Raw genomic sequence first — 26,218 nt, 5'->3', positions numbered from 1 at the left:
TAATCGCCCGGTGTAAAAGGGCCTTAAGGCTGGAAATCACACATTCAGTGTTTTTAGCCAAGAGTGTATTAAAAAGAAATGGGAAATATAAATGAAGCACTTCTGGCTTTGTGGTGCAGTTTTTGATGCACTTTTTCTGAGCTAAACTGCACGTGTGATTCCAGTTTTGGTTCAGAGATGTAGGTGGCTGTCCCAATCATCTGTATAGGGCTTTCAGAATCCATGTGTATGCTGCAGAAAAAGCTCCACTCAGATGTATGGAATCATTTTGAAATTTCTGCTACAATTCTGCCGCAAGTAAATATACCCTGAGGATAAGACCACACGAAGCAGCAGCCACAGCCACCCACATAGGTGATGATTGAACACAAGGTTTAGAGAGTAAAAACTGTGGTATTAGCGCAAAAATATTGTGGCCAAACGCCACCGTATAAGGGTGTGACTTCGGGCTGCGGGTGTCAGCTGTGTATTAGAGCTGACACCCGGGCATAACGGCCAGGAACAGTGATCGCGCTGTTCCTGGTTGTTTAACTCCTCAAATGCAGCGGTCACTCCAGGCCCCAGGTCTGCCTTCGCTCTGCCTATGTAAAGCCCTGCCTGTGGCACGGCTTAACAGAAGCATATAAAAATGACAATAGACTACAATACATTCGTATTGCAATGTATTGTATCAGTAATCTAACGATCACTGGTTCAAGTCCCCTAGAGTGACTAATAAAATGTGTAAAAAAGTAAAATAAAGTTTTTAGTAGTGAATTTTTTTTTTAACATAACTGGTATCGCCATATCCGCAAAAGCCCGAACTATTACCATATGACTTATTCAGCCTTCTCGGTGAACACCGTAAAAAACTATTTTTTAAAATGCCCACATCTTAACTACCCAAAAATATAGAATAAAAAGTCATCAAAAATCTGCATCCACCCCAAAATGGTACCAATAAAAACTACAGCTCGTCCTCCAAAACATAAGCCGTCGCACGGCTCAATCGATGAAACAAAATAAAAGAGTGATGGCCCTCAGACTATGGCAACAGAAAACAATTATTTGTTTTAAATAGTTTTTTATTTATTAAAGAGGTAAAACATAAAAAAACACAAATTTGGTATCACTGTAATTGTTTCAACCGATAGAATAAAGTGAACATGTCCTTTTTACGGCCCAATGTACGCTGTAAAATGAAACACACAAAAATATGGTACAATCAGTTTTTTTTAACATTTCAACCTACAAATATATATTTTTTTCAGTTTCCCAGTACATTTTCGGATACATTAAATGTTGCCATGAAAAACAACAACTTGTCCCGCAAAAAACAAGTCCTCATCAAAATCTTTTTGGAATATTTTGATGTCAATCCTCAAATACACCATTTTTTTTAGCTTGTACAAAATCGGTCATACCTTTCTACATCTCAAACTCATATCAGCAGAGACAATTGTTAGTTACCCTTTGTTCTCTTATTACAATTTCTATTTGTAAACCTTGTAACTCCTAACCCTTTTCCCTTCCTTTCTGTACTCTCTTTCCATACCCCTCCCTTCCTATGTTTTAAAAGAAAAAAACTTAAAGAATTTATAAAAAAAAAAAAACAACAAGTCCTCATACGGATATGTTGACGAAAAATGAAAGTTTTTGCTTTAAGGAGGGGAGGAAAAATGAAAATTGGCCGTGTCATTAAAGAGGATTTGTCACTAGTTTAGTAATGCCCTATCTCCTAGCTAATCTAATAGGCGCTGTCACACTGATAATGCTAGTGAAAAATGTGTCCCAAAAAGTTTATTTGAAAAGTTATGAGCTTTTTTCTAAATATGCAAATGAGCTTTTATTAGAAAAGTGGGTATCAACACCAGCGATTCTCCCGAGGTGGAGCTACCTCACTGCCTCGGACACTGTCCTATCAGCATGAAGCTGCTTCACACACAGTGTGAGAGACTGTGGCTGGAGGGAAGGAGAATCACTTAAAACAGCCATATCTCGGACTGTGAATGGTTCTGGGGGCATATGAAAGAGGAGATTCTAATCTTCCATATGACACCAGGATCGCAGTTCTAGCTGTGAAACAATCGGAGATATCGCCAGTTGAAAACACAGTCGGGTATAGAAGCTGTATACTATATGATCACACTGTGTTACTGGCTAGGGAAGGGGTAGAAGCTGTATGCTGATTGGACAACATCATACAGAAAACATTACACCGCCCAGAAAGAGTCACCTCCTATTTGAAAAAAAAATATATCATACTGTAGTTATCAGCATCATAGCACCTATTAGATTAGTTAGGAGATAGGGAATTAATAAACAGGTGACAGAGCCTCTTTAAGGGGTTAAGGTAGTGATAAATACATTATGAAAAAAAATCTGTGAATTTTTATTTTATTCAATTGTAAAGTTAATTTGTTAGTGTTTTTTATTTTTATTTGGTTCAATTCCATAATTTTCATCTTTTTATACTGTTTTAATGAAAGTCAAATATAAAATGTCAATATATGTTAAAAACAAAATGTTTACATTGTCCTAATGGTCAGTCTGGATTCTACTGCAGTGTGGGGAAGTTATAAATACAGTAATAAGAAGCGAGATTCATGGTGACAATTCAGCTTCTCTGCTTTGTAAATAAACAAGGCTCTTCTTTTCTTTCTTATATCCACAATATTTTCCTTCATGGATCACGGTCCCATTTGACCTCAGGTAAATATAATTTGGGTGTTTGGCAGATCCAGGCTAATTCCACCCCAAAAAAACAAAAAACAAACACTCTTATTGGCTGTTTAATGTCTGTGAATATTCTGATGTGTTTAAAATCTTCTTCCCACATTCTAAATGAGAATATGGTTTCTACTCTCTGAGGAGTTCCAAAATTTTATTTCTTTCTAAAACATCTTCTACATAAAGAAAATTAAAATGGCTTCTCTCCTGTGTGGTTTCTCTGATGAGCCCTAAGTTTGCATTTATTATTGTAACATTTGCCACATTCTGAACATGAAAATGGCTTCTCTCCTGTGTGAATTCTCTCATGTGTAACAAGACTTGATTTTTTTGAATAACATTTCCCACATTTTGAACATGAATATGGCTTCTCTCCTGTGTGACTTCTCTCATGTGTAACAAGATTTGATTTATCTGTAAAACATTTCCCACATTCTGAACATGAATATGGTTTCTCTCCTGTGTGAATTCTCTCATGGGTAACAAGAATTGATTTTTGTGTAAAACATCTCCCACATTCTGAACATGAATATGGCTTCTTTCTTGTGTGACTTCTCTCATGTGTAACAAGATGGGATTTATCTGTAAAACATTTCCCACATTCTGAACATGAATACGGTTTCTCTCCTGTGTGAATTCTCTCATGTGTAACAAGAATTGATTTTCGTGTAAAACATCTCCCACATTCTGAACATGAATACGGCTTCTCTCCTTTGTGACTTCTCTCATGTGTAACAAGATTTGATTTATCTGTAAAACATTTCCCACATTCTGAACATGAATATGGTTTCTCTCCTGTGTGAATTCTCTCATGGGTAACAAGAATTGATTTTCGTGTAAAACATCTCCCACATTCTGAACATGAATATGGCTTCTTTCCTGTGTGACTTCTCTCATGCGTAACAAGATGGGATTTATCTCTAAAACATTTCCCACATTCTGAACATGAATACGGTTTCTCTCCTGTGTGAATTCTCTCATGTGTAACAAGAATTGATTTTCGTGTAAAACATCTCCCACATTTTGAACATGAATATGGCTTCTCTCCTGTGTGACTTCTCTCATGTGTAACAAGATTTGATTTATCTGTAAAATATTTCCCACATTCTGAACATGAATATGGTTTCTCTCCTGTGTGAATTCTCTCATGTGTAACAAGAATTGATTTTCGTGTAAAACATTTCCCACATTCTGAACATGAATACGGCTTCTCCCATGTTTGAATTCTTCTGTTTGTACAAAGACCTGAGATTTTAGTCAACTCTTTACCACATTGAAATCTTCTACCCCCTTTCTGAGCTGTACTTGGGGTAACCATCTGTGATTGATCAGGAGACTGTTCCTCGTCACTTGGAGAATTATATGATAAATCTGTACTGTGAAGTCCTGGATGTACATAAAGAGTAATGAGATTTTCTCCTGAAGACTGCTGGATGGTATCTTCATCTTTTACTTTATAATTTATCGATGACATGAAATTTCCCTCAGAGTTCTCACTGGGATTTTCTGTTAGGATTAAAAATGCATTTTGTGATTTTGTTTCAAAACACATAAGTTGACAAATTCATAACATTTATATCAGGCTGGAAACACATATGCAGTGATCTGAGCCAAAGCCAGAAGGGGATCAAGCAAGATGGAGAAGTTTAAGCCATGCCTTTTGAATCCACTCCAGGCTTCAGCTCAAAAACCTGTCTCAAAAACGGTGTGTTATTCCAGCCTTATAACGCTTTGTATAACACTACACCCAGTCCTCCACTTTTATAAAAATTTACTTGATAATTTATTTTTTTTGAAAAGCAGAACCTTGTCTGGCAATGAAGCCTGTCCTCTGCCAACACATTTGGCTCTTCAATAATAATTGGACATACAACAACTTAACTTAATAATGTTACAGACTGTCTAATATTGGCCAGTCTACATTTAAGAAGATAATGTGTCATGAGACAAAAAACACATCTCAGGCTAAATTCATGGACATGACAATGAGGTCTGTATATCCTAATGGCTAATCAGTCACCAGATCTCAGTTTTATAGAACAACTTTAGGATGTAGTGGAATAGACAGAGTGAAGTAATCAATCAAAATCTGTAATAAAGGCTTACAGTACATTATAATATCATTACACTTAGGGTCTGTTCAAATCAGCGTTGCCCTTCTGTTGAGGGGTTCCGTCGGACGTTACCGTCGGGATAACCCCTCAATGGAAAGGCAAACGGAAAACTCAGCTTCTGTTTGCATTACCATTGATCGCAATGGTGACGAAACGCTGCTAAAGGTGTCCATTTGTCACCGTTGTGACAGGGTTCCGTTGTTTTGATGGAATCAATAGTGCAGGCTGTTCTGAGAGGAAAGAAGGTCCTATCAAGTACTAATAACGTGGATCTGATGAAGTGGCCTCATTCAAGTTTTTAGCCATGTGATAATTTAATAGCAAATTATTGTTCTTCTCCTCTGCCAACCTATTTTTATTTGGTCTTGTTTTTCTCAGAACATACAGTATAGGGCTTCTATATTGTGTAATAAAATAAGTGATATATTTAACTCTCATGGAGTGGAAGAGACGTATAGGTGAAACTCTGCTGGACTTTTTAAAACATTCTTGCATAGATTGGTGTGGACCACCAGAACGTTTATAGTCTATGGGAAGTCAGCAACTGGATAAAATAGGTAACAAATTTTTTGTCAACTTTTTAGAATAACATGTCATGTGTGTGTACAGGAGGAATAACACTATTTCTGGCCATTACATGACATGTATCTGGCATTCTTTTGTCAGTTTTCCCTCTGCAGGCTCTATCTTTAATTCTCAGTTTTTTTTAAGCAAGTGAGTGGAACCTAACTGCTATCATGTCTTCTATACACTGCACACACAGAACAGAGAGACATCCTGGTCCACTATCTCTCTGTAGCACACCCTTAGAAGCTGCAGCAGCATGGAGGATATTATACAGCAGTAAGGTGCAATGTAGTGGAAAATCCAGCAGAGGTGACATAACTCTTACCAGCAGCCCATGTCTCCTCTCTCTGCTTCTTCTCCCCCTACCTCTTCAAACACTTCTATTGGCAACAGTGTTTATGTCTTTATGCTCATGCTCCCTCCTCCTGCTTTCCCTACCCTCTCCATAGACTACTCTAAGCAGCAGCATCCGTGTGTGTCTCATCCACATAAAATTTGCATGGATACAACTTCTACATTTTAACAATAACTAAATAAAGTTGATACATATCAGGTATGATATGATTACCACAAGTTGTTTGAAAAGTTAGTGTCCATATAAAGCAGACATGTTCCAAAATAGCTATTTCGTGTACAGTAGATTATAGCGGAGATCTGATTGCTTGATATTGAAGCCTAAGGTACTACAGAAATATCCTGAAGACAACATGTCCCCTTGTGACATGTGTGTAGAGTGGTCATGGGGATCTTGTGTGTTTTCTAATAGTTCCTCAATTCTTATCCCCAGACTCATATTAAAGGGGTTTTCCAGGGACATAACATTTTTGGATGAATACTCTATGTAAATATTGAATAAAGTTCCAAATATGCATTCTGTATTAAATCTGAAAACATGTCTTCCTATTCACCCCATTTCTGCCCGTCCGGAAGTTCTGATTTTTCATCTGTGTTTTCTTCTTTTGACACAGGCTCGTGCACGAGAGTTAGTATCTACATAGCTTGTGTCGATACCTCACTTACTTGCGTAACGACACAGGATTTTTCTTTAGTAATTATTCCTCCACCCTCTATTTACCCTTCCCACTTGTTCTCCCTTCTGCTTCAGTTTTTTTTATCCCGCCCACCAGCTTTCTCTGCGTACAGTCAGGGACTCACATGACCGCACCTCAGCTAGCTAATGTAATTCCCATAATCACTCAAGATACCATATGTAAACCCCATCATCCCAGTATTTTATAACCTCCATCATCCCTGAATATACGTAATCCTTATCACTGTAGATACATCGGAACGGGCAGCTGGCGGGCACTGGGGAATAACATGAACGCGAAGAAAATGTAGCGGGCATTGAAGCATAAGCAAAGAATGCAGCGGTCACATGGGATAAAACGTCATCCCAGGAGGCCGGCCTGGACAAAGAAACAGACTACTGGTTAAGAATTAATTTTTTTCTGAGTTGTGTTTATTGCGCCGCAAAAAAACGCAACAACTGCTATATGTTTTGGGTTTGAACCTCCCCTTGAATTCAATTGGGAAAACCCGCAACAATTAAGCAGCGTTTACGCAAATACAATTGACATGCTGCGGACTAAAAAAAAACAAAAAACGCACCGCACGTCAATTTCTAAGCGATTTTTCCACTTATTCTGTACGCAGCGTGTGGAGGTGATTGTTCAGATCTCATCCACTTTGCTGCTACCGTATTATGCTGCACATTTTCCACAACTAAATCTGTTGTGAAAAATCTGATTTAGGCCTCATTTACACGAACGTGATATACGTCCGTGAGACTCGCGTGCTTTTCACGCGGGTCGCACGGACCTATACAAGTCTATGGGGGCATGCAGACAGTCCGTGAGTTTTCCTCAGCGTGAGTGCGCTGAAAAAAACTCACGACATGTTCTAAAAATCTGCGTTTTTCGCGCATCACGCACCCATTGAAGTCAATGGGTGCGTGAAAACCACGAAGGTCGCTCGGAAGCACTTCCGTGCGAACTGCGTGATTCGCGCAAGAGCTGTCAAACTGAATGTAAACAGAAAAGAACCACGTGCTTTTCTGTTTACAAACATCCGAACGGAGTGTCTTAGAGATGACCGAACCGAACTTCACCGGGTTCGGCCGAACTCGTTTTGACCGAACCCGGCAGGAGACAGTCACTGTCCAGGGTGCTGAAAGAGTTAAACTGTTTCAGCACCCTAGACAGTGACTTCCGATCCCAATATACGTGAACGTGTAAAAAAAAAAAAAGTTCTGACTTACCGATAACTCCCGGCTTCTTCCTCCAGTCTGACCTCCCGGGATGACAATTCAGTCCAAGCGACAGCTGCAGCCAATCACAAGCCAAGCACAGGCTGCAGCAGTCACATGGACTGCCGCGTCATCCAGGGAGGTGGGGCCAGATGTCAAGAGAGGCGCGTCACCAAGGACGCGTCACCAAGGCAACGGCCGGGAAGTTCTCGGTAAGTACGAACCTCTTTTTTTTTTTTTAAACAGGTTACTCGATCTGGTGATCGGAATTCACTGTCGAGGGTGCTGAAAGAGTTACTGCTGATCAGTTAACTCTTTCAGCACCATGGACAGTGACTGACGTCGGCTAGCCTCATCTCTATGATGTCGGCTGCGTGAAAATCACGCAGCCGCGCATCATACACGGATGACACACAAAGCGGTCAAGTGCCTTTTGCGCACGCAAAACGCTGCGTTTTTTCCGCGCGCAAAACGCACACGCTCGTGTAAATGAGGCCTTACTGTACATGTGAACTCCCCCGAGCAGGGCTGATCTCCCCTGCTGTGCAGCGCCAGTTACAGAGGAGATGTCGTGTAATAAAAATTAAATAATAAAGTTCCCCAATTGACTTTTCTGATGAAAAGGCCATAAAAATAAAAAAGTTAAATAAAAATAAACCTTACACATAAACCGACATTTATCCATGTACGAGAGAAGCGTTAAAGGGAAGTATGGGGCACAATCACAGGATGGGCGCACTCCATACTCAGCGGGTGTCTGTTGTGCAATACTCATTTTGATTACACCCAGTTAACCCTTTGATGCCGTGCTCAATTGTGACCCACATAGAAAAAAAAGCAGTAAATCGCAGTAAAAACGCATATTTTTTTAAAGCATTTTTTTTAGGTGCGCTTTCAACTGCAACTCAACCGCAATGTCTCCATACACCCCAAGACTACAAAGATATTTAACCCCTTAATGACCAGCCTATTTTAGACCTTAATGAGCAAGCTATTTTTAAAATTTTTGAATCGTCGCCTTCCAAGAGTATATAACGTTTTTATTTTTGCGTCGACATAGCTGTATAAGGTCTTGCTTTTTGCGGGACAAGTTGCAATTTTGGGGTATATATTATTTATTGATTAATTTTTATTAACTTTTTTGGGGGGGGGGGGGAATAGAAAAAAATCTGAAATTTCGCCACACTTTTTTGCGTCCTAAATCTACGCCGTTTACCGTGTAGTATAAATAACACAATAAGTTTATTCAGCGGGTTGTTACGATTGCAACGATACCAAATTTGTATAGTTTTTGTATGTTTTACTACTTTTACACAGTAAAAACGCTTTTTTTTTCAAAATTATTTGTTTTTGTGCCTCCATATTTGAAGAGTCGTAACGTTTTTATTTTTTCGCCGATGCAGTTGTATGAGGGCTTTTTTTTTGCGGAAAGACTTGTAGTTTTTATTGGTACCATTTTGTAGATGCGACTTTTTGATCACTTTTTAATCACATTTTTTTAAAGTCAGGATTCACAGAAAACAGCAATTTTTCCGTCGTTTTTTATTTAATTTTTACGACGTTCACCGTGCGGGTTAAGTAATGTAATAGATTTATAGTCGGGGTCGTTACGGACGCGGCGATACCAAATATGTGTAACTTTTTAACTGTATTTTGTTTTTTAATAGTAATGCAGTTTGTAAGGGTGGAAAAAGTGGGTTTTTTATTTTTTTTCACATTTTTTTTTTACTAGTCCCACTAGGGGACTTCACTATGCGATCCTCCGATCGCTATTATAATACACTGCAATACTTTTGTATTGCAGTGTATTATGCCTGTCCGTTTAAAACGGACAGGCATCTGCAAGGTCATGCCTACGGCATGATCTAGCAGGCATTATTTATTAGGCCCCCGGCTGCCATGGGAGACACAGACACTCGGCGATCGTATCGCCGGGTGTCGGTGGGAGCTCCCTCCCCCTCTCCAAAACCACTCAGATGCGGTGCTCGCTATTGAGCACCGCATCTGAGGGGTTAAACGGGTGAGATCGATACGGATATCGATCTCACCCGGCAGAGCAGGGATGCCCCCAAATGCCTCTGGCAGCTGAGAGCAGCGAGATTTGACAGCTCCCTGCTCTGTTTACTTATTCCGATGCCGCGACGTAAAAAGTCTATGGCATCGGAATAAGGCCCGTTAATGACCGACGTAAAAAGACTATGGGCCGGTCCCTAACGGGTTAAATACATTGTTTTTGTGCAATTCGCTGCATGTGTCAGCTGCATATTACAGCCCACACTTCATTGCAACGAGCAGGATCAGAGATAAGTCCGATCCCGCTCGTTTAAAGGGAATGTGTCGCAAATGAAACCTTTTTTTTTTTTTAAGTGTCATTACTTATTTCTATTATATTTTTTACGTTTTTTGCTGTATTTATTTATTTTTTTTCCGTATGGTGGAAAGTATTAAAAATTAAATAATAATTTGACATGTTTTCCAGTGTTGGCCACTAGGGGGAGCACTTCCCAGAATTACAGCAAGGTGAATAAGGCAAAGCAACCTGACTCACAGCTGCTGTAAATGTGGGAGGGAATCTCACCCCCCCCCTCTCACAAGCCAGGAAAAGGTGTCTTCAAATTGCTAAGCAGTGTCCAGCAGCCATTTTGGGTTTGATTCTGCAGCTGGAAGAAGTTATAGGACACACCAAAAGGCTAAGTGTATGTTCACATGCTTACTAAACAAAAGGGAAAACGGCTCCTGATTTTCAGCCATTTTTTAATCAAACTCGCGTTTTTTAACGGCCGTTTTTGGAGCTGTTTTTCTATAAAGTCAATGAAAAATGGCTCCAAAAACGTCCCAAGAAGTGATGTGCACTTCATTTTGGTCGGGCGTCTTTTTACGTGCCGTTTTTGGAACACTACCACGTAAAAAACGCCGTCGGAACAGAACGCCGATTTTTCAGCTGAAAACATTGTGTGTGAACATACCCTTAGGGTATGAGCACACGCCAACTGCATTTACGCCTGAAATGACAGAGCTGTTTTCAGGAGAAAACAGCTCCGTCATTTCAGACGTAATTGCTCGTACTCGCGTTTTGCGAGGCGTCAATTACGGCCGTAATTTGGAGCAGTTCTTCATTGAATTCAATGAAAAACGGCTCAAATTACGTCCCAAGTAGTGTCCTGCACTTCTTTGCCGAGGCTGTTATTTTACGCGCCGTCTTTTGACAGCGACGCGTAAAATTACAGGTCATCGGCACAGTACGTCTGCAAACCCATTCAAATGAATGGGCAGATGTTTGCCGACGTATTGGAGCCGTCTTTTCAGGCGTAAATCGAGGCGTAAAACGCCTCGTTTACGCCTGAAAATAGGTTGTGTGAACCCAGCCTTAGAATGATGAAAGTGAAGTGAATGACTTTTCAGTTGACCGGTTCACACGCCGTGTATTTGACATGTTATATTTTTTGCACATTTTCCGTGCAAAAAAAACACATTAAAAAAACGCTTGATTGCACTTTTGCGTGTTTGGGGGGATGTGTGTGTGTGTGTGTGTGTGTGTGTGTGGGGTGCTCGCCGCTGATTCTTCAAAACAGCTGATAAGCGGCTATGAAGTATTAGCGGCGCCCCTGCACACTCCGCTCTGCCACACACACGGGAAAAGTCTTAAAAGGAGCCGTCCAGGAAAACATGGCGCCGCACCTGTCCTTGATTTTGCGTGTGTGGTATTACAGCTCTGTCCTATTCACTTTAATGGAGGTGAACTGCAATACCAGACACAACCTGAGGACAGGTGCGGCGCTGTGTCTCCAATCTGGACACCCCTTCTGTCCTGAGATGACACGACGGGGGAGGCGGGTGTCAGAGCCACCCACCGCCATCACTGCAGGCAGAACCATACAACTACGGCATGAGGGCAGGGCTTGTCCTGAGTGCACTGTCTCTTGCTATGGACAGATTTATAGTCACATGAACCCAGTCTGATGAACCGGTAACCTAGGTCCGATCACATGACAGAGGGGGATCACCAAAAACCCTGTGCACCCTCAGCCCGTCCATCCAGCCCTTTCCTGGTTATATCTGCGTCTGGGAAAGCTGGGTGACCACCATTACCCCTCCTATTGGAGTGTGTTTGGGGATGTGACTAATGAACCTCTCAGTCTCCGCACAGCTAGAGAGATTTATCGTTCAGGGGTCTGGGAAAGCTGGGTGACCACCATTACTCCTACTGGAGTGTGTTTGGGGATGTGACTAATGAACCTCTCACACTCCAGTAGGAGGGGTAATGGTGGTCACCCAGCTTTCCCAGACCCCTGAACGATAAATTTCTCTAGTTGTGCTGAGACTGAGAGGTTCATTAGTCACATCCCCAAACAGTCTCAGCACAACTAGAGATTTATCGTTCAGGGCTTTCCCAGTACAGTTGCATCATGTGTCCTTCACACAAGGGGGGGGGGTCTGTGAGATAGAGAGTGGGACAGACAGAGACAAACATCTTACCTGCAGTGCAGCTGGTCTTCAGTATGGCACCTGCTATCTCCCTGCAAACAGCTGCTCTGCTCTGTGTGACTCTGACCTGCGACTGCGCAGTACAGAGCCAGAGAGCAAAGTCAATGGAACGGCTCCCTTTCATTGACTCCTATGCACTGTAGCTGCCGTATTCCATCTCTGTATGTGTCGTTAATCGACACATACAGAGATGAAAAACAAAATCGCAGCCCCCATAGAGAAGAAAAAGTTAGAAAAAAGTAAAACACAAACACACAAATAAAATGTATTTTAATAACATACTAAAAGCAATATTATATAAAAAAAAAAATTTCCGCAACACCCGTCCTTTAACCCTTAGATGCCGCATTCAAGAGACATCTAACCCGTTAGAAAAAGGGGGATGGGGTCCCCCTTCGACAACACTTCGCCCCCTCCACCTGCGATGCCGATGGTTGTCATAGCAGTCTAGGGGCCTAATAAGGTCTGCCATCTTTCTGTTCTTTGGCAGGGCTTAAATAGTAGGCGGTAAAAAACACAGTATACTGCAATGCATAAGTATCGCGGCAAATTCTGAAAACGATTAGACGATCGGCAAATCCCCTATAGAGACTACTTAAAAGAAGTAAAACACAGTGAAATAAAGTCTTCAAAATACAGTTTTTTTTTTAAAGTAGTAATATATATATATATATATTGTGAGGGTTTAGCATCAGGAGAGGTTTGTACAGCGGTTTCTTTGTAGCCAGAGACACCGTGCATTAAAAGTCATAACAGGGCTTTGCCTGTGTTTTTATTCTTGTCAAAGAAACAGCCTCTTGTACAAGGCAAAATACAAAATAAATCCTGCTCGTCTGAGCACTAACTAAACAAGGTATTATCTAACTATACCGAGTGCCTTCCAACCAGGCACTGGACACAAAGTAACACAGGTCTTTACTCACATAGCATACAGGCTACTCCAGCCTTAGTAGTCCAGTCTGAGTCAGGGGTGAGACTCCCACACACTGTGTCTGCACCTTTTTATACACAGGCTACAGGTGCAGCTAATTGAGCAGCAGCCTTGTCCTACAAACAGAGATGGACTAGGGATTGGGGAACCCGCCCTGCTCTTCTCCAATCCAAATCCAGGCCCTTTTTTCCGGCTTTTCCTTAAGCCGAGATTGGAAAACTAGAGCTTTCTATTGCAAGAACAACTCATTCCCTGGAGCCTAGGATACATATGACAGGATTCTAGGGGAAATATACCTTCCCTCAATGACTTTACCTGTCACTGTCTCACATATCCCCCCCTTTGATAAAGGCCGTAGGACTGATCACATTTCAACCTCCCTCCAGGGTCAAAGCTCCTACGTTGGGACATAATCACACTTAGGGTCACCCCTACAGTAACAGCCATTTCATAATCACCCCTGGGTGTATTAGACAGGTGCTCCTGCAACTCGTCTATATTGGCATGCCTAGCATCCTCATCCCTTGTAGGCACAACTAGCTTTTGCTGATGACAGCCGTATTTACCTGTGTTGTGCCCTACATTCATGGACCTTTCCGCATCCATGAAGTGGCTTTGTGTGTCACCCCTTGGTTTAGACCCTGGCTCATAGTGTTCAGTAACACTCATCTCGTGAGTTTTGGTATACACCGTACCATCTACCAAACCACTTTCAGACGCTGTACTCCCCTCCATCTTGGAGTTTTTCATCTCAGCATTTAAATGCTCAGACTGTCCGTCCAGAGACAATTTTTCACCGCACTGACCCGACCCCTCTGGGTTACTTCTATCAGACCCGGTAGTGGTCGTCTCTGCAGCAGCGTTAGGGCCCGCATCCTGTTTGGTGTCACATGCAGCTTCCATGGCTAAAGCACACTCTGCATTAGTATCCATTAAACCAGCCTGGAAGACCACCTCTATTGCTCCCGTTACCTCCTGGGAAAGTGTGGGCGCTATATGGGTCTCAACGTCTACATCTGAAAGACCTGCAGGGGTCAGAACTTCTAAGGGCGAAGTAGTAACCCTTCTCACACTATACGTGGCAGTAGTGCCCTCATTGGTACCATTGACAACCCCAACCTCTAGGGTAATGTTTTCATGTAAATCTGGTTCACTACTGGGCGGTTCATTAGTGACCGAGGCCACAGCCACCAGCGCACACACCTCACTGACTCCACTGTCCAGGAACTCATGTGCGTCACTTAGGGCTACATTCACACTGGTGTGATCGCTCAAATAAAAAGGTGGATCACTGCTGCTGGACTCCGCGGACTCCGAGGTGACTCCAACCACATTCTCAGACCTGTAGAGTTTATTACCACTCGACTCGCACATCACAGCAGTAAGCCCATTGTCATCCATCACAGCAGAATACAGCTGGTTGCCATTAGGAACAGTGCACACATCACATGCAACCGTCTTGTTATTGTGAACCATGACCTCCAGGGGCGCACTTGAGCCATTAGTAACCTGTTTTACATCACAAGTAATATCAGGGACAGAAGCATACACTATAGTAGCATCCAGTAAACACGACTTGAAGTCTACCTCCTGTGCTTCCCCCATCCCCATGGAATGAGTGAGCGTTACATCAGTCTCAGTTTCTACAGCATAGGAATGACCTGTAGGGGGCAACATTTCTAAAGGTGCTGCAGTCACCTCTATTGCACCAGGCACATTTTCATCACTAGGTATGGCAGGGCTGTACTCCAGGTTACCACCATCAACAATCCCAACCTCTAGGGAAATCTCAGATACACCTGGCACATCTGTTTCCAAGGACACATCCTCTGGATTACCATCAGTAACCGTACGCACATCACATGTGACACGCTCGACTTTCTCAATTACAGCCTCAAGGGGCACACTTGAACTAATCCCCTCTTCTGTCTCGGCTGCTGTTTCTTTAACAGCCTGTTCACACAATGCATTAACCTGCTCAGGCTGTGTGACATACTCAAGGGTTAAAGACACGTTAGGCACAATTTTTGACATTTCACTAGTGTCATCACATAAAAGCAGTGCATCAAATACATGTGCGTAATTTTTAGCAGGCATTTCCTGAATCATATTATTACTTGACATCATTACAACTGGGGCATTTTCCCTTTCTGGCAGTGGAGCAGCACACCCTGCAGAGGACTTTTCCCTGTAATGCTTATCGGAGATATTGCCTTTCTCCCACAACTACCAAAAATGAGGGAAGTTCCTTCCCAGCACAAACTCCTCATCAAGTTCCTGACATTTTATAAGTCTGTGCTGCACAGTCCCAAAATCAGTTTCAAAGTCAATCAAAACGGTCTCACCCATCTCAGGATCCTTCCTCACGAACAGCAAAATGTCCGGATGCACCCTCGAGACCTCTTGGCGAAGATCCAGACGGACCAGTAGCGGAATCCCACCAACCAACACTTCACGTGTCTTCTCTTGCTCTCTCTCTGGCCTCCTGACCAGAGAACAATCAGGTGCACATCCATCCGCTCGATGGCATCTCCAACAGCGCTCCTTCTGCTGAACAACAGCCACATGCTGTCGGGGTTGGTTGCTCCTAGCAACAACATCTGTGCGATTCAGCTCACTTGGCTTTTTAACAGCTACCCAACATTGCTTGGGAACACCTTTTCCATCCAGACAATAGTCCGCTTGCAAAGATTCCCACCATGAGTCCGGGTGGTTGCCCTTAGCAACGGTCCTCACAGCTTGTATCACAGGTATGCATGCTCATTGCTCTTTTCTGCAAACTGTCTGCAACACGTCAGGAGTACCCGGCATCAATGTAGCGGACGTTGAAAAGAATCCACTTGGCTTGGAAGGCTGTGCATCCTTGGACAGTACTTGTGCCCTTAAAGACTCTCCATTTGCTTCCAACTGTGCCAGGACCCTTTGGTTATCCTCCCTCTGTTTGGCATTTGTTTCCTGAAGCTCTGCATTCAACTGCACCATTTGTTTGAGGAGTTCCTCCATAAGACCCATTGCAATGGAAAAACAGTCTCTTTAATTGGGCTTCTGGCCCTTTAAATTTCACTGCATACTTCTTGTGTCATTTTATTTCCCTGTTGCCGCCTTCCCCCAAGACATACACTTCCAAGCACTCTCGGGGAGAAAAAAATTGTGTTGTTGCCCCTAGCAACGATTTTACACTTGGAGCAGCAAAAGTCCTTTTAAATAGGTGCATGTCTCTTTAAGACCGCGCCCGCATCGGCCACCATATGTGAGGGTTTAGCATCAGGAGAGGTTGGTACAGCGGTTTCTTTGTAGCCGGAGACAGGGACACCGGGCATTAAAAGTCATAACAGGGCTTTGCCTGTGTTTTTATTCTTGTCAAAGAAACAGCCTCTTGTACAACAAGGCAAAATACAAAATAAATCCTGCTCGTCTGAGCACTAACTAAAGAAGATATTATCTAACTATACCGAGTGCCTTCCTACCAGGCACTGGACACAAAGTAACACAGGTCTTTACTCACATAGAATACAGGCTACTCCAGCCTTAGTAGTCTCCAGTCTGAGTCAGGGGTGAGGCTCCCACACACGGTGTCTGCACCTTTTTATACACAGGCTACAGGTGCAGCTAATTGAGCAGCAGCCTTGTCCTACAAACAGAGATGGACTAGGGATTGGGGAACCCGCCCTGCTCTTCCAATCCAACTCCAGGCCCTTATTTCCGGCTTTTCCTTAAGCCGAGATTGGAAAACTAGAGCTTTCTATTGCAAGAACTACTCATTCCCTGGAGCCTAGGATACATATGACAGGATTCTAGGGGAAATGTACCTTCCCTCAATGACTTTACTGTCACTGTCTCACAATATATATATATATATATATATATATATATATAGGAAAACACAGCACTCAATGCAAACTGAACATCAGGCCATGTGCACGTTACCAGTAGAAGGATGAATCAATTCCTTAGGTTAGAATACCAAAAGACAAAAGAGCAAGTAACAGCACCAGGACTTCAGCGTTGGGGAGATGTTGGTTTATTCACCACCAGGTGGAAGAGTGAGCAACGTTTCGGTTCACACCTGAACCTTTCTCAAGCTAATTCAAACAGTGTGCAGTACCACATATATATAGGAGGATACACAAAGTATACAGTACACAGTGCAATTATATAATATGCATAAAAAAGTAAATCCATATATAGAATATATTCATATAATTAGTGAAAACATATATTAAAGTGACCAGTGCATTGATTTCAGTACAACCTCTCTCAATATAAAATACAGACATGTATAAAACACAGGTAATACTATAATTACCCTATCAAATGATATCATATCCTAATGAAGGGGCGGAGCAGAGGAATCATATCGACAATTAGTAAAGTACAAGAAGATTTTAAACTTGTAAATGAGAAACTTACATTATCAGCTCTCGGTGAAGCATGGAGCAAACAATGGCGTCCCATAATCAGTAATGCGCATGCGCAAAATGGCGGACTGGCGGAAGTGCGTCACATGGAACGCATCCCCGGAACGCAGTACAACCGCGCATGCGCAGATATCTAATATCGTCACAGCGCATATTATAGCAGGACAGAGTAATAATCAACTGCAGGATTAATCCGGCAATGAGTATTTTAATGTAGATATCCTACCACCAATGTATATGTATAGTTTTATGTCTATATATAATTCTAAGACTCAATATGGAGTCTAGAAAAAGAGGGGGCCACGGACTGTAACCTAGCAAGGAGAAGTGGCTGTGTCACGATAGGACGAACAGTCATATATCCTAAACCAAAGGTTAAAGTGGTGTATCACACCCGTCTATGTATTTACATAGGACCTTGTTGATATGAATAGTAGAACAAGACATATATAAAGGTGGGGGAGTCATATATAAGGTCAAAATGCCATATAAATTTTATTCCAAATCTTTCACAGAGAGCATAAATTATACAAATGTGTAAATAATGAATAATCAATAAAACATAACTAGCCGAAAAAAAACCGTAGCCTCTGCTCCCATGTTGTACATCCCTTCATATGGATCAGTATCTGTAATAGAAAAGAAAATTGTCAGTGAAAAGATAGATATACATAAGAAAAAAATTTAATTACGATTCAAATCTAAAGTTACGTGAATTTTTAAAAAAAAGAAATAGAATACTGGATAAATTATCCTAAGTATACTAAAAAACAGACTACCTATACTCAGAAAAATGCAGCAGACTCATGGACTATCAAATATGTGGAAAATATGTGTAATCCACATTAAGCCCCTTTGGGGCCATAGTTTCAAGAGTGAATATCCACTCAAGTTCTTTTCTTTTGAGTGCCAGTTCTCTATCACCTCCTCGTCTATGTTGGGGAACAGAATCAATAATTTTAAAACGCATTTGGGATACATTATGTTTACAATCCAAAAAGTGTCTAGATACTGGTAGATCTCTTCTCTTGGTCTTAATATTCGATTTATGATTCCTCATTCTGAGAGTTACTTCGGTTGTGGTCTCCCCCACATAATATAAACCGCAAGGGCAACTAAGTAAATAGATTGCAAAAGTAGTTTTACAAGTATAGAAACCCTGAATTTTGAACATTTTGAACATTTTCCAGTTTGTGGATGACAGAAACTATCTCCTTTGATCATATGATTACACATGTTACATCCCAAACAGGGAAAACATCCACGTTTTGATGGGGCTAGAGTGCTTTGTGTCATTTTAATTTTTGATCCAATATCTGCCTTTACCAACCTATGTCTACCTTTACGATATGCTAACAAGGGTGGTTCTTGAAACTCTTTAATAAAGGGAAAGGCCCTGGTCAATAAACGCCATTCTCTTTTCAGAATGTTCCCAATTTCAGAACTGGAAGTCGAAAAAGTAGAGACAAATGGTATGCGAATATTATTTTTATGTCTCGCTGACTGTCTATGTAATAGTTGTTGCCTATCCATTGAAAATACTTGTTCTTTGTGGATATTTAGCATGTCCACCGGATATCCTCTGCTAATAAATTTATTACACATTTCATCAACTCTGTTGGATAGCTGATCCTCATTACTCACAATTCTTCTAACCCTGAGAAGTTGACTAAAAGGCAATGATTTCACCATAGCCCTAGGGTGTCCACTGTTATAGTGCAACAGACTATTCCTATCTGTTTTTTTAGAGAATATATCTGTAGATAAAATTCCATCATGTAGATGGATTTTAGTGTCCAAAAATTCCACCGAAGAGTGGGAATAAGTCATGGTAAATTTAATCCCCTGGCATATATCATTCAGAAAGACATGAAAAAGATGTAATTCCTCCTCTGAGCCGGTCCAGATGAGGAAGACATCGTCTATGTATCTCCACCACCGTAACACATGTCCAAAGTTTCAAGAACCACCCTTGTTAGCATATCGTAAAGGTAAAACCATTAGACATAGGTTGGTAAAGGCAGATATTGGATCAAAAATTAAAATGACACAAAGCACTCTAGCCCCATCAAAACGTGGATGTTTTCCCTGTTTGGGATGTAACATGTGTAATCATATGATCAAAGGAGATAGTTTCTGTCATCCACAAACTGGAAAAATGTTCAAAATTCAGGGTTTCTATACTTGTAAAACTACTTTTGCAATCTATGTACTTAGTTGCCCTTGCGGTTTATATTATGTGGGGGAGACCACAACCGAAGTAACTCTCAGAATGAGGAATCATAAATCGAATATTAAGACCAAGAGAAGAGATCTACCAGTATCTAGACACTTTTTGGATTGTAAACATAATGTATCCCAAATGCGTTTTAAAATTATTGATTCTGTTCCCCAACATAGACGAGGAGGTGATAGAGAACTGGCACTCAAAAGAAAAGAACTTGAGTGGATATTCACTCTTGAAACTATGGCCCCAAAGGGGCTTAATGTGGATTACACATATTTTCCACATATTTGATAGTCCATGAGTCTGCTGCATTTTTCTGAGTATAGGTAGTCTGTTTTTTAGTATACTTAGGATAATTTATCCAGTATTCTATTTCTTTTTTTAAAAAATTCACGTAACTTTAGATTTGAATCGTAATTTAATTTTTTTCTTATGTATATCTATCTTTTCACTGACAATTTTCTTTTCTATTACAGATACTGATCCATATGAAGGGATGTACAACATGGGAGCAGAGGCTACGGTTTTTTTTCGGCTAGTTATGTTTTATTGATTATTCATTATTTACACATTTGTATAATTTATGCTCTCTGTGAAAGATTTGGAATAAAATTTATATGCCATTTTGACCTTATATATGACTCCCCCACCTTTATATATGTCTTGTTCTACTATTCATATCAACAAGGTCCTATGTAAATACATAGACGGGTGTGATACACCACTTTAACCTTTGGTTTAGGATATATGACTGTTCGTCCTATCGTGACACAGCCACTTCTCCTTGCTAGGTTACAGTCCGTGGCCCCCTCTTTTTCTAGACTCCATATTGAGTCTTAGAATTATATATAGACATAAAACTATACATATACATTGGTGGTAGGATATCTACATTAAAATACTCATTGCCGGATTAATCCTGCAGTTGATTATTACTCTGTCCTGCTATAATATGCGCTGTGACGATATTAGATATCTGCGCATGCGCGGTTGTACTGCGTTCCGGGGATGCGTTCCATGTGACGCACTTCCGCCAGTCCGCCATTTTGCGCATGCGCATTACTGATTATGGGACGCCATTGTTTGCTCCATGCTTCACCGAGAGCTGATAATGTAAGTTTCTCATTTACAAGTTTAAAATCTTCTTGTACTTTACTAATTGTCGATATGATTCCTCTGCTCCGCCCCTTCATTAGGATATGATATCATTTGATAGGGTAATTATAGTATTACCTGTGTTTTATACATGTCTGTATTTTATATTGAGAGAGGTTGTACTGAAATCAATGCACTGGTCACTTTAATATATGTTTTCACTAATTATATGAATATATTCTATATATGGATTTACTTTTTTATGCATATTATATAATTGCACTGTGTACTGTATACTTTGTGTATCCTCCTATATATATGTGGTACTGCACACTGTTTGAATTAGCTTGAGAAAGGTTCAGGTGTGAACCGAAACGTTGCTCACTCTTCCACCTGGTGGTGAATAAACCAACATCTCCCCAACGCTGAAGTCCTGGTGCTGTTACTTGCTCTTTTGTCTTTTGGTATATATATATATATACATACACACACACACACACATACATACACACATAAATAAAAACAAAAAAAAATATATAAATTTATTATCACCGTATTGACCTGCAGAATAAATAGAACATGTTTTTACCGCAGGGTGAACGCCATACAGACAGGACCCCCAAAAATTTGTTTTTTTTCCACATTTCAGCCCACAGAGACATTTTTTCCAGTTTCCCAGTACATTGTTTGGTACAATAAATGGGGCCGTTCAAACTACAACCGCACCAAATCAAACCCTCATACGGCTGTATCGGCGGAAAACTAAAGTTATGGCCGGGTGGGGAGAAAAAACTAAAATGAAAACTGAAAAATGGCTGCAGCGGGAAGGGGTTAAGACATACCGAAGGTATAACAGGCATTACAACATGGGGCCTTCAACCCCTTAATGACCAGGCATAAAAAGGCCTTAATAACTAGCTATTTTTATTTTTTTTCATTTTTGCCTTGCATTAAAAATTCTCCCGCATAAAACAAGGCCTCATAGACATACGGTGTATGAGGCCTTGTTTTATGTGGGAGAATTTTAAAAATAATTTTTGCTCGTTTTCATGGTTGAAAAAAGTTACAAGTTACATAATTTATTTTTGCAGCTAAAATATATGAAAAAGCGATTTTCAGCATTCTTTGTTTTGTTTATTTTTTTTTATCCCATTCACGTTTCACACTAAAAAAATCTGCAAATTAATTCTTTAGGTTATTTGGTCGTGTAGATACCTAATATGTGTAGTATTTTTTATTTTTATGTAATGTATCTTATGATGCTAAACAAAGACTTTTTTCTATATTTATTAATCCCATGTCGGCATAACTTTATTTTTGACATATAAAGTATTGGAATACTCCTGAATGCTAATACATAATACTGTGTCACTAGGACATCACACAGTGTACCCTAACAGCAGGCAAACTGTACAGACAGCCCTGGGGTCCTATCTATGTCACCAGGGCTGACTGCAGAGGGTTTCCTAGTCTATGCGTCACTGAACAGAGACTGGGGGACCCCCGTAATATACAGGGACCCCCATCATCCCTGTATATACCAGCCCGCCATCATCCCTGTATATAACCCCCATCAACCTTGTATATAGTTCTCATCATCTGGTTATATACCATTAGGACGGGCACTGTCCGCTCGCCTTAACCCGTGGGCACTGAGGCAAAAAAAAAAAAAAAGTAAAAGGGGCGGGCATTGGGGACACCTTGGACAAATAGGATGCCTGAAACTCCGGTACATGACAGAAGTCCAGCAAAATCTGAAAATATACGCAGAGCAACTCAGACCGGAGGAGACGAGGGATTTCCTCCACTCGTCTTTGGAATGTGGTTAGGCAAGTATGTATATTATTATTTTTATTAGGCATTATTGGTGCTGTTTGAGAATATTCTACTGTGTGGGGGCAGCTATGGGGGCATTATACTGTGTGAGGGGCGCTGTCGGGGGATATATTATATACAGCAGGCTCAGGGGATCTATATCCAATGGTGTGGCATGCAAAAGGGGGTGTGGCCTAAAGATTGTCCATTAACCGTAATTGAGGTTACATGTTCATATAAATCGCCCAGCCCTAGCTGGTGCCCCCCAAAATCTGATACTAAGCCTAGTGCATGACCGGAGTCATAGATCACCTTGTAGAGAACTTCTATGTGCAGTCACAGCTCCCTCAGGTCCCGCACTATGTATAACACATTGTCTGACGTGTTACTGTAATGTAGAACTAAGGAGGAACCCCACCTTAACAAACCTCCCAATTCACTTTCTAATATCATTATTACTGACCTGTGGTAACACCTCCTGGAATTTCCTCCTCCACTTCACTCTTACACGGTTGATCGCCCCTCACCCGCTCTTCTTCTTCTTCCGCTTTATTATTAGTCAGATCTTCCCCCTGATTTAACATATGTAACAATTCAGTACAATACAGCAGAGAGTGCGAAGAATCTAACAGATCAACATAAGAAACCACCAAAATCTATGACCACATCTATGACCGCAGGACCAAAAAGCTCCACACCCCCCTATATAGATCTGGTATAGGGCTCAGCTTCATCTACCTTATTATTCTCTGGGACATTGTGATTTTCCTCTGGACAGTCCTGGGAATACAGAGTACTGGGACATCTCTCTGGTGGATTTCTCCTACTGGATCCATCTGTAGGAAACACACAGTGACTGAATACATGACTACTGTATATCTGTCTATATATCAGACGCTTCTCACTACACTTCTATGTTTACTGATCAGAGCAGAAATTACAAAGTGGAGGTCCTCACCACCGGTGTCGAGGTCCCCGTTCCTTGAAAGCCGCAGGCTTAAAGTTGCCTAAAAGAGTACATGGTGGGGTGTCAACGGCTCCCTGCTCTGCCTTAGTATAAAATTGTTTCCTTGACCTGAGGAAAAACAAGTCCGATCCATGGAGGCCGCACCTCACAACTTACAGGACTTGAAGGATCTTCTCCGAAGGTCATGGGGTCAGATACCACAGGAACCTTCAGAGGTCTTGTGGAGTCCGTGCCTCGAAGGGGCAGAGCTGTTTTGGCGGCACCTACACAATATTAGGCAGGTGTAAAGGATCTGCCAGACACAGCTTCTGTGTCGACGCCCGTGGGTAATCAGTCTGCACCTGCTCCTAAGTCTGAGAGAGTGACACGATCTTCTACCAGTCAGGCTAGGAGGCTGAGGAGTGGGAGAGCCTATCACAGCCTGGCCAGACGGAGCTAGCTCCCGCGCTCTGTCTATTTATACCTGCATTTCCTGCTCCTCCTTTGCCTGTGATTCTTTCCTGTTTCCTGACTGCTGCTCCTGCTATTATTTTTGACCTTGCTTCATTTTGACCCTGGCTTTACGGACTACGCTCCTGCTCTGCGATTGGTACCTCGTACACTCTTGGTTTGACTCGGCTCGTTCACTACTCTTGTTGCTCACGGTGTTGCCGTGGTCAACTGCCCCATTTCCCTTAGCTTCTGTGTACCCTTGTCTGTTTGTCTGTCGTGCACTTATTGAGCGTAGGGACCGTCGCCCAGTTGTACGCCGTCGCCTAGGACGGGCCGTTGCAAGTAGGCAGGGACTGAGTGGCGGGTAGATTAGGGCTCACTTGTCTGTCTCCCTACCCCATCATAACAGCAGGTGGCTTTAATGTAATGGCTGATTAGTGTAGATCTTAGTTTTGTGAACTACTAGTCCAAAGCCGGTCATACACTCTAGATAGCTGCCAGGTGAACTATCGTTCCTCCCCCATATACATGAATGCTCAGTCGGGAGTGTATGTGTTTTAAATAGGGAGAAGGGGGAAAGCCGCCACCAGACTCCTCTGATAGTGACTTATCTATTAACAAAAAGATCCGGCATGCTGAAATTCCACAGCCGGATCCTTCTCTCTCAGAACATCTGACGTCCGGGGAGAGTTGGGAAGTCGCCATAAACATTAGAAAGTCAGAAGGTCCGGCCTACATACATCTAATGTGTATGACCAACTTAGCACCCTGGTGGAGAGTAATGACCGGCAGTAACATACACCTGGTACGACTGCCCATCCTCCACACTACAGATGAGCGGCATGTCACAGAATATGATTTTCCCTCCCCACAAATGTGAACAGATGTGTAAAGTAATGGCCCCCACATCACAGATTTACAGCAGCTGATCTCAATGTCTGTGGGGGCTGATATTAACCCCTTCCAGCATCGCTCCTTACATGTTCTGCACAGACAGGTGGTAAAGCAAGGAACGGTTCGGAGCTACGGCATCGGCCCCATCAGGAACATCTGTCACACCCTCAGATTTTATCAGCAGGATCACAAAGGAAAACCTGTCAATCATTCTATGTGGGCGGGGGATGCAGGACTCACAGGCTTTCTCTAGGAGTCCTGGCAGCATTTAGAAGGGAACCTGTCAATCATTCTGAGTGGGCGGGGGATGCAGGACTCACAGGCTTTCTCTAGGAGTCCTGGCAACGTTTAGAAGGGAACCTGTCGATCATTCTGAGTGGGCGGGGGATGCAGGACTCACAGGCTCTCTCTAGGAGTCCTGGCAGCATTTAGAAGGGAACCTGTCAGTAGGTTTGGAGCCACTGAACCCCCAGCATTTCGTTATGTAGATGGAGTTTAGTGTTCCAAACCTGCCCACATCAAAACCCTCCGTTTCATCAAAAGTAAAAAAAAAAACTTACAAGTTATTTAGAGGAGTCCAGGAGAGGAGTCCCGGGGGAATGAGTTCATGCGCATTACACACATGAAGCCGAGGACGGTGCACCTCGCTTTACTGCACTCGTACAGTGTACTGCTCTGGGATTCATTTGTACCAAGGACACTCTTTTATAATCTGTCTGGTGAATGGAGCGCTCTGGATTTATTGGACATATACAGGAAACATAAGGATCTAACGTGATGTGAAAAGAGCAGCAATTGTGGAGCTCCTACATTACATGTCATTGTATACACGTGTATATGTACTGAACATGACGCTATTAAGACTTCAACAAGGCCGCCAGTCCAGCCTGTGCCCCCAGTAATGCAAATTAGATAGATATATATATATATCTTCTCACCTTGTGATGTGCGCGGCTGGTAGTTCTCCATCATGACCTCCTCGTACAGATCCTTGTGTCCTTCTAGATACTCCCACTCCTCCATGGAGAAATAGACAGTGACATCCTGACACCTTATAGGAACCTGACACACACAATGATACAGTCATCACCCAGACACCTCCAGTGCCGTTTCTTTAGAATTTCCCAGCATTCTCAGCAGTGTCACCTCTCCAGTCAGCAGCTCAGTCATCTTGTAGATCAGTTCGAAGATCTTCTTCTCATGTATGCGGGAGTAAGGGGGAGGCTCTGTGATGGGGCTCTGACTACTGCTCCATCCTCCTGACTCATGGATGATGGGAGTCGTACAGTCACCCGATGTCTTCTTCACTATTGTGT

At 41.9% G+C, this 26,218-nt stretch overlaps 1 protein-coding gene across 1 annotated transcript; it reads right to left on the bottom strand.

Annotated features, from left to right (window-relative positions):
- Positions 1-1,085: 1,085 nt before the first annotated feature.
- LOC142664383 (uncharacterized) lies at positions 1,086-26,218 on the bottom strand. Its single transcript, XM_075843457.1, has 5 exons — positions 26,049-26,218; positions 25,841-25,964; positions 23,348-23,445; positions 23,073-23,181; positions 1,086-4,215 (listed from the first exon to the last, which is right to left on the bottom strand). Exons 1-5 carry the CDS (start codon positions 26,070-26,072, stop codon positions 2,900-2,902), a joined length of 1,671 nt encoding a protein of 556 aa, XP_075699572.1. The 5' UTR covers positions 26,073-26,218; the 3' UTR covers positions 1,086-2,899.

The sequence above is a fragment of the Rhinoderma darwinii genome, chromosome 1 (genome assembly GCF_050947455.1).
Source record: "Rhinoderma darwinii isolate aRhiDar2 chromosome 1, aRhiDar2.hap1, whole genome shotgun sequence".
NCBI classification, from domain to species: Eukaryota; Metazoa; Chordata; class Amphibia; order Anura; family Rhinodermatidae; genus Rhinoderma; species Rhinoderma darwinii.
The sequence above is the reverse complement of the archived record's forward strand: the minus strand, read 5'-3'. Positions and strand labels throughout refer to the sequence as shown.